The sequence below is a fragment of the Telmatherina bonti genome, assembly GCF_933228915.1.
Source record: "Telmatherina bonti genome assembly, chromosome: 6".
Taxonomy (NCBI): domain Eukaryota; kingdom Metazoa; phylum Chordata; class Actinopteri; order Atheriniformes; family Telmatherinidae; genus Telmatherina; species Telmatherina bonti.
The window spans coordinates 24,968,247-24,982,766 of NC_136624.1; the positions used below are offsets into that span (position 1 = coordinate 24,968,247).

General features: G+C 36.9%; 2 protein-coding genes across 2 annotated transcripts; both read left to right on the forward strand.

The window, feature by feature from the left end:
• Positions 1-826: 826 nt before the first annotated feature.
• On the forward strand, positions 827-4,148 carry tubb1 (tubulin, beta 1 class VI; the record flags this gene model as incomplete). Its single annotated transcript, XM_079242396.1, has 4 exons — positions 827-886; positions 1,818-1,926; positions 2,072-2,182; positions 3,004-4,148. Exons 1-4 carry the CDS (start codon positions 830-832, stop codon positions 4,146-4,148), a joined length of 1,422 nt encoding a protein of 473 aa, XP_079098522.1. The 5' UTR covers positions 827-829.
• A 3,113-nt stretch (positions 4,149-7,261) lies between these two features.
• prelid3b (PRELI domain containing 3) lies at positions 7,262-13,396 on the forward strand. Its single transcript, XM_079242904.1, has 6 exons — positions 7,262-7,410; positions 8,712-8,880; positions 10,093-10,182; positions 10,763-10,833; positions 10,945-11,047; positions 11,990-13,396. Exons 1-6 carry the CDS (start codon positions 7,379-7,381, stop codon positions 12,104-12,106), a joined length of 582 nt encoding a protein of 193 aa, XP_079099030.1. The 5' UTR covers positions 7,262-7,378; the 3' UTR covers positions 12,107-13,396.
• The last annotated feature ends 1,124 nt before the right edge of the window (positions 13,397-14,520 follow it).

The following is a 14,520-nucleotide window of genomic DNA, read 5'->3' on the forward strand; positions in this document are numbered from 1 at the left end:
GCTGGTTGTTGTAAGTATATGTAATGGGGCATTTGTAATTGTAAATCAGGGGGTTTAGAAGTGGTATGTAGATGCTGACTGAAATAGTGGGTACACTCCGTATACTCACGTATACCCTGGACTACACCACTGGTTGAGACTAAGCCGAGACTCGCAGCTTCCATCCATCTTCACTACACTTCCTTCTTTCTTCCTGTTTCTGTTCAGTGGTACATCTTACAGATATCTTTTATAAAAACCAGCATGGCAATAATGTTTGATAAGGCACCATTGCACTAACTGCTGTCAGCTATAGCTGCAGTCACTTAGCTCCTTTTAGACACTGAAGGGGCAGTGATCCATTCACTTATATTCAAGGTTCATTCAGTAGTTTTGCATAGTTTTAAATAAAACAAAATACTTTATGATTTGACAATGTAAGCCTTGTCCATGCAAAGTGGTACAGTAGCCTGCCAGGCAAAAGTTTTGACTTGTCTACCCATTCAAATGTAATGGGTAGGTGAGTCCAAACTTTTGACTAGAAGTGTATTTTCATTCTATACACCAAACAGATGTGCAACAAAATTAGACAAAAAATTGCTGACTTACCAAGACAATGAACCATAAAATTAGTTAATCAAATTAAAAAATAAAAAATAGCTGTTTTAAATAAATTATAAATGCTCTTCCAAGTTTGCATTAAGTATTTTGTATTTTGTGCATATTTTCATTTTGGATGACCCCCTTACATCATTGATGACATCACTTCTGGTCCCATATATAAGCCTGGTGAGCACACTGAGGACTATCTCGGACCCCCAGGCGTTGTGTGAACTGTAGACTGATCATCATGCGTGAAATTGTACATCTGCAAATTGGACAATGTGGCAACCAGATCGGCTCAAAGGTAATAAGACAAAATTGTTCTGAACTTTAAGTTGTCATACGCATCAAAACGGACCAAAAAATGTCTCTTCATCTAAAAAAACTTGGCTCATTTTAGAAATGTAATAATAACACCTCTATTAGAATATGAAATGTTACTAATATGTCTCTGGTAAGAGACATATAAGTTAAGCTTTTATTGTATTGTATTACTTTATTCAATTTTTCTGGATATTTTGAATTGTGTCGCTCATTGTGAGTGACACAGGGTGTTCCTTGTCAAGTACTCAGGAAAAAGATAAGAGCCACAGTGAGACTGACATGGGTGGGACATTTTTATCACGGCTAACACAAAACAAGAGAGGGGAACAAAATTATGATAAAGCTTTGGCAACTTATGGTGCTTATTAACAAATAAGCAAGCTTAAAAATAGGTTTTTCAGGTACAGAATTACTTTTATAATTCTGTCATGTATCCAGTGATCCCCAACTCTTGCCTTCAAAGCCCACTATCATGCCGGTAATAGATATTTCCCTGCTGCAACACACCTAATTCCAAATGAAATAGATTTCTGACAAGTTCTGCACAAATCTGCTATTGAATTGAATCAGGTGTGTCTAAGCAGGGAAACATTGAAAGCCTGCAGTGACAGTTAGGACCGCAGTTGGCGACCCCTGAGCTATTCAACTGGTCAGGACAAGACCACAAGATCCTCAAAACTAACTTTGTAGTCCAGCCCATACATTGACAAACTGGAATTAATTTCACATTCACATAAATGCTGAAAATCTGATTTCGATCCATGTCCATAAAAATCTCCACAGATGTAGAGAGACACAATTTAAACATGAAAACTGTGATGAAGTCCTCTATCAATTATGAAATAGCATTGCCTTTAAAGCAAACAACTCTGCTTCTGTTGATGTTACAGTGAATATTTTCTTCTTTGTAGTTTTGGGAAGTGATCAGTGAAGAACATGGGATCAACGCAACAGGCATCTATGAAGGAGACAGCAACCTCCAACTTGAGAGGGTCAACGTCTACTTCAATGAGGCCCATGGTACTACAGAAAATAATTCCTTATTTAGACACGTTAAGATGCTTTCTCATTCATTTTATTTAATCAGATCAGTTATTATTGTTCTCTGTTCTTATTAGATTCTTAAACTGAGAGGCTGACATGTTAATAATAACTTTCTCTGTAGGTGGAAAATATGTCCCCAGGGCCCTGCTTGTGGACCTGGAGCCTGGGACCATGGACAGCGTGAGAGGAAGCCGCATTGGGGCTCTTTTCAGACCAGACAACTTCATTCACGGTCAGTCAGACAACAAAGCACTTATACTGTGAAATACCTCATGAAACAGTTATTGTTTGTTACTCTTTTTATGTACAAATATTCCTGTTTTATAACTGATTATCTGCCAATACGATTACACAAAAAAAGGAGAATATCAGGAAAATATCCATGATCAGATCATAAACTATGCTTTAAAAATTGCTGGACACCATGAGGAGGATTGCTCAGTTTAAAAATGATGTAACCAGACAGACGGATTTGTACTCCAATGCCCTTTTATTTATAATGTAACCCCCACCTGACAATCTTAGTTTAGCAATAAAGTAATTTACATCTTGCTCACATGATTTCAAATGTTTAATAAATCACAGTGTGAGAAACAATATGTTTTCATTTAGTGAATGACATAATATTAAAGATGCACACTTCCAGGAAACTGCATGACACTGAATCTGAGTTTAGCTTTTCCACACTGCATCACACGCTAACAAGTAGACATCAACACCAGCTGTTTTGAATGTGCATTGTGGCTGATTTGGCAAAAAAAAAAAAGCAAGAGGACATCACCGGTAAGAAGAGAGAAAGGGTCAGAGCAAGAAATAAGTGGATACAGGACTCATTCTTCCCATCTAGAAAGAGCTAACAGTACAAATGGGATGCAAAATGGATGCAGAGTTAGTTTGTCACTGACAAAATCTGCCCAAGTTCGTCTCTATGAATCCTACAATGACATCAGTAACTTTAACATTTTTAGATATTTTTTTCTAATATTATTCTGTTTTCATGAAATTAATTCATGTGTTTGGCTGACCATCACCCCTTCGATGTGGCGTTTACAGGGAACTCAGGGGCCGGGAATAACTGGGCAAAAGGCCACTACACAGAGGGAGCCGAGCTGGTGGAGCAGGTTATTGACAGGGTGAGGAACGAGAGTGAAAGCTGCGATTGCCTCCAGGGCTTCCAGTTGGTTCACTCTCTTGGAGGTGGCACTGGCTCTGGCATGGGCACCCTCATTATCAACAAGATTCGAGAGGATTACCCCGATCGCATCATGAACAGCTTCAGCATCATGCCATCACCTAAGGTATCTGACACTGTGGTGGAGCCCTACAATGCCACACTGTCGGTCCACCAACTTCTGGAGAACACAGATGAAACCTTCTGCATTGATAATGAAGCCCTATATGACATCTGTTTCCGCACATTGAAACTGACCACACCAACTTACGGGGACCTCAACCACCTGGTATCCATGACCATGAGCGGGATCACTACATCTTTGAGATTCCCTGGACAACTCAATGCAGACTTGAGGAAACTGGCTGTCAACATGGTGCCCTTTCCTCGCCTACACTTCTTCATGCCGGGCTTTGCCCCTCTGACAGCACGTGGCAGCCAACAGTACAGAGCCCTGACTGTGCCTGAGCTCACGCAGCAGATGTTTGATGCCCGTAACATGATGACAGCATGCGATCCAAGGCGGGGGCGCTACCTCACAGTTGCAGGAGTTTTCCGTGGAAGAATGTCCACCAAAGAGGTAGACGAACAGATGCTTGCAATCCAGCAGAAAAACGCCAACTATTTTGTTGACTGGATCCCCCATAATGTCAAGGTTGCAGTGTGTGACATCCCACCCAGAGGCCTGAGAATGGCCTCCACGTTCATTGGCAACAACACGGCCATTCAGGAGATATTTCGTAGAGTGGGAGAACAGTTCTCCCTGATGTTCAGGAGAAAGGCTTTTCTCCACTGGTACACAGGGGAGGGTATGGATGAAATGGAGTTCACCGAAGCAGAGAGCAACCTCAACGACCTGGTGTCAGAGTACCAGCAGTACCAAGATGCTACTGCTGATCTAGGTTGGGAGGACGAAGACGAAGAAGAAGAGGCACCCTCAACAACAACAGCAAGACAGATTGTGTCTCAGAAGGAAGTCAAACTGGAAACAGTGATAGAAACGAGCAAAGAAACTGTAGATGAGTAGAATTATAGTGCACAGGATGGCGGTAACACTTTGTGCTAAAGATGTAGACAACGTACATTGTGTGGTTTGTTGATCCCAAAATGGAACTCTTTTGGTGTTGTTTAGGTTTCACCTGTGGTTTATTTCTAATCTATTGGTTTTTCCCTTTATAGGATACAAGTAGATCTGTCTCAAATATCAAGCTTGAGTGAGAATTTTTTAGCATTTTTTAAACTTTTATTTGCAGGCTGGCTGAAAGGGAAGACAGACGCACATAAAATTACACAATGATTAACCACGGTTGGCAATCTAACATTTCATTTTGTTAGCATTCAGATCAAACTGCATAAAACATGCTTTTAGGCATTTCAGCCATGTTCCAAAATAGTTCTGAATTTGTATATATTTAGCTTATATTTTTTCTTTTTTATAGCATTACCTTTTAAGTTAGTTCATAACTAAAGCTGTATCTAGATTTTGAGTTATTTGAGCAACAAACTTGCTGATTTATAAAGGTTTCAGCTTGTAAAGATTTATTTGTTCTTATTCATTGCACCAAAGCAGTTGTATGCCATGAAAATTTATGCCAGTGTGCTTCTTAGGAACTTTTTTTTTTTATTATCTAACTGCACTGATTCTCTAACAGGGCTGTTATAGTGTATAATTTCACAAGCACACCAAGCTTTGGTGAGATGCCCATGCCATCATTACAGCCATCAGTGTGTGTCTGTGCGTGCCTTTTTTGTCTTTTGTATGACACAGACTTGATTTATGAAAGGCATGTTCAATTTTTCTCTTTAGGTGCTTTTTTTTACACCAATCTAAAAAAGCTGGTTAACCATAATGTGATCATGTGTGTCTTTTTAGAGGCCCAAAGCTGCTCATAGCTACAGTTCTATGAGTAGATGTGCTTATTGAACACAATGATAGATAGTGACCTCAACTACCTAAATTGCTGCAGCACAGAAAAGAGGGAAGATATTAAATACATTATGTATTACAATAGTAATAGCTTGAGTCTATGGAGAGACTGAAAACACAAAGAAAACAGCACACAGTCACAAAGGTAGAACAGCAGGTATAGTACTGGCACTATGAATAGACCCCAAATAATGAAAGCCTCTTAAAACTTACTTTTCTATTTCATAAAGGGGTTATCTTTCAGGTAAATGATTTGCCATATGAAGCATGCAATCGCATCAAGACTGATTGCTATGTTTACAATCTGTATTGGTGTTATATACAATTTATTGTCTGTAGAGGTGCACTCAATGTTGAAACATAAATTAAGCTTAAACCAGTCATATGGATCACTGTTCCTGTATTGGTGCTGAAACTGTGCTCAATCGGAGTAAACATCATCATCTGAGATTTACTAATAATTACAATATTATATCAGTTATATTAATATAATACATGATCATTAATGTTTGATTTTTCATATTTTCACAGTCTATTTAATACACTGGGGCACATAATTTGAAACAGTAAAAGAAAAGGCATAAACTTGACATTGATTATAATTCCGTGACATGTTTCTGCAGAAGTGTTTCTTTTGTACTATTCAAGTTTTGTTTGCTTTTTTCATTTTTGTTTTTTAGATTTTTAAAAACATGTTTCTTTTAAATATTTGATGGACATATTTTGCAAGAATGTGAGAAAAATGTTGTAGTTGGCTATTATTGTATAATCCACTGCTTATATAGGATGGTGATGTATAATTTAAACATTTAATTTTTGTATTCTCTATAATGTTAATAAAAAAATACATAGTAAAACCAAAGCCAGACCATTTTTGACAACTGACTTAAAAATTATTTAAACATCTTAAAAGCTACTTTTCCTCTTCATCCAGTTTTGTTTTAAGTGGCACAGTAACATACGGCTGTGTTGGACAAAACTCTGATAGCACACTGAGGGCGATAGTGCTTGAGGCTGTCACACAGTTTCCTCCCACTTGCACAAGTCTGGGACGTTGAGATTACATACAACTTGGCAAGAATGTGTTCACACTGCGATAAGCACACATGACGTGGCAATGTCCTTGCAATGTGCAGTAAAGTTGAAGGACTCGTGTATTAGGAAATGTGAGCTATATGTGAATATAGGTTATGGTGACATAGGACTAATTCCCCCACAGAGGACAAGGAGGTCACAAGGTGTTAAAGAGGCCAATAAAGATGACGCTCTCAATTCTACTCCTTAAAATGTAAAATTAATGACAAAATGTAGCATTGTTTCTTTTACTTATTTAACCACTTCAGTTTACAGTGACATCAATAAGACTATTCAAATGTTCACAATAATCACACTTTATGTAGGTGACCTTGTCAAATAGTATAAATATTTAATGAAAATTTACTCAAAATGACTATACCTTACAATACTCTGGTAAAAATTACTCTGTGGTGCTCTGCATCATCAGGAATTAAAGTATTGTTCTATTCAGAGACCCCTTCATGAAAAAAAGCAACAGCTTGCCCTTATCTGCATAGATGGTGCAATGTCTCCTGAGATTAATTTAAGTAAGGACCACTTTGTGTCAAAAGACAAATCTGAAATATGAGCTATGTGGTACAATTTTTAAAAACTTTTCTACAGTCAGTCATCTTTAAATTTTCCCTTGCATCTCGCATGAGAATAAGCCCAGCATTTTAAATTAAGACTATTTTCTGCAACTTAATATCTGCAAAAAAAATAAGAAACGAATGCATCAGATACTGCACCTTATTGACCTGCTGCAATACTTAAGGCAAACCTTTGTTTTAAATGCAGTCAATAGACTTAATGAATGCGCAATCTATGGTTTACTCTTCAGACCTGACCAATGGCGTGATCCCCACGCAACAGCTGAGGATACTCTGCAACCTTCAATGAGCAAATTGTGTAACACCAAAGGTTAAATCCCCGCCGTTCCCAAAAGTTGCACGGTTGGAAAAATATACATATTTCACGTTAAGTCGAAATGCTGCAATTCTCTATGGATGTTAATACTATGATTCAATGTTCGTCAATTCAGTGGTTTTAATAAAAAAAAAAAAAAAAAAAAAAAAAAAAAAGGATACATATTTCGCTGCCATGTCTTACACAAGCGGAAGTGCGTAACGTGGACATGTGACTGCTTCGCTATGGGGGAGGGTATGTGACAGTCTCATTGTGGGACACTGATATCTGTCAGTGTGACTGTCTGTCTACCGGCTTTTCCAGGCGTCGATCCGAGTTTCACCTGAATCGGTTATCCCTGCTCAGCCATGAAGATCTGGACTTCAGAGCACATTTTTAAGTGAGTTGAGCCTTTATCTATAGAATGTGTCTTCATTCTTATCTGGACTACCTGGTTCTTTCAGCTTTCCGGTTCAGGGTGTTGAATAATACCACTTTGTTCTTTGTGTAGCCCTTTGATTAGGATACGCAGACTTGCAATCAATAGAATTCTAATTAAAACCATGCTATTACTTTATTGTCTCTAGTTTATGTGTTAGTAGTCGAAGCGAGCAAAGAAAAAGTGCTGCTTTTGAGTAATGTCTGTCCTTCTTTGAACCACGTTTTAGTTCGTAAGATGACGCCTAAATGCCTTATTCAATGGCATAGAATGCAAACAAAATTGAAATAACTTTCCAACAGAGCAAAGCTGACCGAAAGGCATTTTTTAAAAAAAAAAAAAACCAAAACAAAATCTTTTATTGCGTAACCTGCCTCTTGTGTCCAGCACCCACCGTGCGCAACCTTTCCCCTACATTCTGCCGTAACTCTCTACGTCACCTAGCAACTCAGGCTGCGTTCCTAGATCCACATAGCAACCATTCAAAACTATGCTCCGCAGCATCTCTGCTCATTAACAAGTGTCCCAAATTGCATGAATACTATTTCAATAATTAAATTATTGATGCATTTTGGTAGATCTGTAACAAATATGCTGTAAATCTGAGCTTGATCCAACTTAGTCACGAGGAAATTAAATAACTATTAATTAAATGACATTAATGCCTTTTATTATGTTTCACAGCTGTGCAATCAGCAATTTATAGTGCTGACTTTTTTTTTTCTTGTTTTTTTAAAGTTTTGCATTACAGCTAAAAATTGATTAATCAACCAGTCTGCGAAGGTTAATGTTGTTTATTCATCATTTTTTTAATAGCTGTTAAACTGACAATATCAGAAGCAGAGGTGGAAGAAATATTTATTTAAATAATTGAATATTCTCTTATTAAAAAACGCAAAAAAGGGAACTACAGAAGAAACCCTCTGTAACTTATACTGCAAGTTTGTATCTTGCCGAGTAAGTTATTTAATCTAATAAAACAGAGCCTCTTCAAATTTATGATTTGATTTTAAATGTTCAAATGGGATATTACCATGTGTTAAGTCCATACAGTCTATGGTTAAGTCAGTAATTTGTAAATTGCTGATAACTATTGTTGCCAAAGAGTTGTACAATATGGAGACAATACAGTAGATGCAAAGATAAAAATCAGGCAACTTAACATTGTATTTATTGCAGTTCCTTATTTTGTATGACATCATTTGCATACTGATAGTTGATTTGAAGTTAATTTGATGTATTTTATGGCTTTGATTTCACAGCCATCCTTGGGAGACAGTGACCAAGGCTGCTATGCAGAAGTACCCGAATCCAATGAACCCTAGTGTAATCGGAGTAGACGTTCTGGATAGAAACATCGACAAGCAGGGTCGCCTGCACAGTAAAAGACTACTCAGCACAGAGTGGGGTCTTCCATCAATAGTGAAATCTGTGAGTGTCAAAAGTCAAACATGTAATACAGTTTTTATTGGAGTGAAAGGCAGATATGAAATAACTTGAAAAGCCACACAATAAATTTGCATCACTGGAGTCCAGATATAGCCAGTGAGAGGTTAAAGCTTTCCATTCAGCACACTTGACATGAGCATGCAAGGCTATTTCTGTCCAGGGACAACAGCAGGCCTGGTTGCTAAGTGGAGCCAAGGCAGGTTCATGGCTGTGCGCCATGGCTCGTGCTGTACAGGACATAAAAGTGCCATTTCTGTCATTGCTCAGATGTAATCCATGACACCATGTGATGTAACTTTCCATCTGTGTGTCAGCTCAGTGAGAACTAGAGGTGACTTGAATGCAGAGCAGTGACTTGAAGCGTCTGAACTTGCTTAACATGTCATTTGAACTCTTCCCGTGTAACCCTGACTTTCTGAACTCTGTAATGACGATAAGGCTGCAGAAGGCTGACACAATACTATTCTGACTTGTGCTTTCTTTTGTAAACATTTGCCAATCAGCTGGTGTACTTCAGCACTGACCTTTGCTTAGAAGTCTGAGGTTGTGGTTCTAGTGACGATGACATCATGACATCATTTAATACCAAGGGCAGCCTATGATGCAGACATGCTAACCGTCTGGTGGCATATTAACACAGCCTTTAATCAGATTGTCTCAAAGCAAATCACTTCTGAGCCTTAAGGAGTATGTGTGTCATGTAGACATTTTCCCATGCTGTCAGTTTATCTCTGTACATCACCTTTGACACACAAGGGGCTGTAGCTAGAAATCCTCGTATCATTTTACATGTCAAGCTCATGGGGCAAATCGTTTTAGGAATTTTCCTTTTTATGAAGTCTGAGCGAGTGTTTTTCCTTGTGTGTTTGGAAGGCTGGCTAAAGAACCTGCTAGAAAAAAGGCTTAGATTTAAATTTGTGTGTCTAGGTGTCATATAACAATGTTAGACTTTATGAATCCTGAGCATTAAAGCAGTTCATTATGCGTTATCTTTGATATATTCAGCTGGGACTTCAGAGTTTTTACAGAAAATATTATTAATATTTTACTTTAAGTGTAATGTGGAATAAATTAAAGAGGATTTTGTAATTATCATATGTAAGATATAAAGTTGTGCTCTTGATTTCAGTTGGAAACAGATGTTTGTCTGATTTCTGAAGATGGTATTAAAAGTGATTCCTTATTTGCCATCAGATCATTGGAAATGCACGGACGTATACCTATGTTCAGGAGCACTCCGTTGTGGATCCCAGAGAGAAGACTTTTGAACTTAAATCCTCAAATGTGAGTGTTGATACCTGTATTTTTGTGTCCATGTCAAAATTTGCAGTACAGTCTGTACTCTAATGTTCTGCTCAGGTCAGCCCAGACGTAGTGTCTGCTTACTTTGCAACCGCTGACTCAATATAGCAAAGAACATATTTACTGCGTTGGCTTGTTGAGCTGCCAGCTAAGTTTATGATATGACATTTGCGAGGAGAGTTGCAGTTCAACTTTCCCTTTAACTTATTTCATTTAGGACAGTTTGTTTTAAAAACTTGGGATTTCTCTTTTAATTTATTTTTATACAATAAATTATTATAAGTCGTCCTGCTATAACCTGTTCTGTTGTGGCTGTATCAACCAAAAACACACACACACTTCCAAGAATAAAATCTTACTGCCCATACATGCTCTGGGTTTAACGGGGCATCATTCTCAGAATTAAGTCTTGTTATACAGATCAAAAGCTTGACTTTGAACTACATCCAGTGTTTTTTGAGGCATGTCTAACAACTCACAGTCTTGCTGGCAATGTGACCCCTGATTCATAAATACATTACCACTCTTTGATCACTAACCACTTGCGATATCTCCTCTTTAGATCACTTTTACAAACATGGTGTCTGTGGATGAGAAGTTAACGTACAAACCACACCCTGAGGATCCAGAGAAGTAAGTTAAAAAAGATCATACCGTGAAGTACTGTGGGTTTTTTTTTGGTTTTTTTTCCAAAAACTCTTACTGTGGAAACTTTTTGCTTTGATTTCTTCCTCTCCTCTCCAGGACAATACTGACTCAAGAAGCTATCATCTCTGTGAAAGGTGTCAGTCTCAGCAGTTACTTGGAGGGAGTTATGGCCAGCACCATCTCTGCTAACGCTGGAAAGGTAAGACCCCCATTAAATTAAAAGTATTTTACAGTTCCCACACAAAGAGTCATTTAATGTGTCGGGACTAAAAATTACTTTTTTCTGCTTATGTTGAATATAATTAATAAATCTCTTAATTTATATAGAGTAACTAATCTCCTCTCCCAACAGCACAGGTTACGGCTTTAGTTACAACAAAGTAACTTTTCTTGTACATAATCTGTCATTGAAAGACTTTTAGAAACCCTGAAATTCTGGAAAATTGTTTAAGTTTTTAATGTCATGAAAAAAGAGAAATAGCATACAAGTGCAAAAGGGGTTTCTGGTTCTTTACAACTGTCTCAATAAAGCTGCTGTAATTGTGAAACTGAAAAAAGCAACAATTATACAGATCAAAATACTGTATAAAATACAGTCGGTGTATTATAAATGTATTTTATTTTATAAAATACATTTATAAAATAATTTCAGGGAAATTAAAATACTTTTGCAGCCAACATGGTTCTTTCATTTTGTGCAAGTAATATCTATATGGTATTTCTTCTATGGCAGCAGTGTTGCATTTTAATAGCTTATATAAGAATACTAACTAGTAGATGTGTAGTTAAAAGTAGTAACTTTGATTGGGATGCCCCAATAAAATGTTTTTTATTATTAAATAAATTAAATGAAAAGATTTTTTTTGTGGGATGAAATGTCCTCCTTTTGCCGGTGCTTCATTGACACTTGTATATGAAGTGTTGGATGTGCTTTCTGCTTAAGTTTGCATCAAAATGTAAACCTGCATTTTGAATATTTGTCTCAAAAATAATGATACTTATTGGCCCAATCAGACACTGTGTGTGTGTGAGATAAACCGTCCCTCTGATTTTGGTGATAATCCTGTGATCTTGTTCATTACTATTTTCTGCTTAATGCAGGTCAGTCTTCTAACTAATGTTTAATTTTGTTCTTGATCAGGGTCGTGAAGCCATGGAATGGGTAATCCGGCGACTCAATGCAGAAATCGAGGAGCTTGCAGCCACCGCTTGTGGGACGATACGCACACCAATGGCCGCTGCAGTCACTGAAAAATGACACCTACTTCTGTTTTTTCACAGTCTGAGAGACACTGCAAATAAGTACAACCAGCCTCCCTTTATGATGCCCTGGTGCAGTTTTCATATTGTTTAAGGGTACTCATAGTCTTTACTATCTACATTAGATATATTTTAAGTGGCATGCTGCATCATAAAGGGATTCTGATTTATGTTTTCAGGCCTGGACTGCAGTGATGAGAAACTGTAAGGTAGAGAAGGAGTGGCACACTCAGGGACTAATTTTACCACCACTGTCATTTGTGTGTTGCGAGGCATTTGCCATTGGCAGACAGGCATCAGAGGCACTGGATAAACCAGGAACACAAGAAAAGTGCCAAAGCAGAAACTGCATTCAGCCTCTTGAGACACATCTCTGCCAACTGAGCTTCATTGTTTTCCAAAAGACATCCGAATGTCGTCAGATGTCCTCTGGCATGGACTCTGTGTACAGCTACAGAGTGTACAGGAAACATCTGTTCATAGTAAGAGGCATATAAATGGTTGTGAAGATATGATGGCGGGTGGGTACCTAGACAAGCTGTAAATCTAGTTCATGTCGTGTATGCATGGGTAGTTGGTCAGAGTACCGGGTGGTGAATCACTTTAACATGACAGTTTTTGTTATCTTTATTTATGTCTGAGAGCCTTCTTAATGTTTTTCTCTGGGACCTAAGTAATACCAAAACTCTGTACCAGGTGACATATGAAAACCTCATTCTGAACAGTATTGTTTATTTAACTTATAAAGGTATTTAAGTTTGATGAAGGGATCAATGTTCTTGCCATATTTATGTTTTCTAAGCATTTTAGGACCTTCTCAAATGCTGTGTTTGTGTAACTTAGCAATAAATCTGCTTTTTTACTGACCTCCAGCAGTTTTATCAGGTGGGACATGACATCGTCTGTTTTTTTTTTTTTATTCAGCCTTAGACTTCAGTCTGAGACCTTCCCAAAAAAGCTGCTACCTATGCGATGGAAGCTCAAATAGGTCAAACTGCTGGAGTGGTTACACTATGTTTGGCAAGGTCCTCTATAAAGTGGATGCACTACTTTCTTTGATATATATATATATACATATATATATATATATATTTATATATATATATATATATATATACTTGTAATAGGAATATTTATTTATGATTTAGTTCTGAGGGGTTGTTTCTTTTTATTTAACATTAAAAATTGTGATATGATATCAATGTACAAAGTGTAATGTGCAGTTTTGACTAGGTGCCTGTGAAAAAAAATTGTATGACTTAATCCAGAATGTGGCAATAAATTAAGACTATTTTAACATCTTGAATAATTTTTCACTAATTCTTTTTTGGCAATTTAAAAGTTCTAAAGTATTTAACATGAGTTGAAAGTTTGTTTAATTCAAAAACATTTAACTTCCACGATGAACTATAGAAAAGCCGAGCTTGTCCAATGCTTATTACTGGCATATGAATTGTTCAATTCATATTACTGGCATGGTCACCTTTAGAAAGTACAAAAACATTTATGATTAAATATATTTACTAAATTAACAGTTTTATTAATCCTATATTACTACAATTTATCAGCAAATCAGTTTGGATTCTTTTAACCTGCTGACGTCTCCAAAAAAAATAAGCATAATTTAATTCAGGTCATATTTCAGATATTTGAGTTCATAACTGCATGACTTTTCTGCTGCTAGAGTCTCAGTAAACGTTCAAATGATTTACTTTATCACAAAATAAAAAGATAAATAGAGTAAAATTCAAAGGTTTCTCTTTAATATTATAAACAAATCAGCACCATGTTCAGAGTGTCTCTAACGTTTCAGCATTATTCAAGTAAAGTTTATAATTCAGATCAAAGTACCACTTTTATAATTAAGAATTAAATTGCCTAGAACCAGATAAGTATGCAATTCTTAACAAGACTCAACAACTTTTTTTTTCATAGACACAACAGCCAAATTTAATATGTTATGTTGTGGTACAGGGCTAAATGATGCCACCTGGCGGCCCATTGCAAGACCTACAACTGTCGTAAAGTGAGTCGAATGAAGACTGAAAAATAAATGTGTGCACCCGTATGTATGTGGGTAACAGAGTGACTGCAATTTAAATATTTTAAATACATTAAAGTGTTTCATTATGTCTGTGATCTCACATTTTATGGAAGAAACAAGGGAACCGCCGTTATTCTGATATTTAAAAAAATTAGTCTAAAAGAAAGAAGAAGCATCCTTGTGATTAATTTGTTTAAGAAAAAAAAAACCACATTTAATATACCTAGCATGGTTCCAGTCCTCTTAAGAGTTTTCTTAAGATAAAGGTGTTTATTCTTTCATACAAAGTTAATAAACATTTTGTTAATATTCTTACATGCAGTCATGCACATAAAGGAAAAGGGCTGGATACATGAATCTGGAAGCAC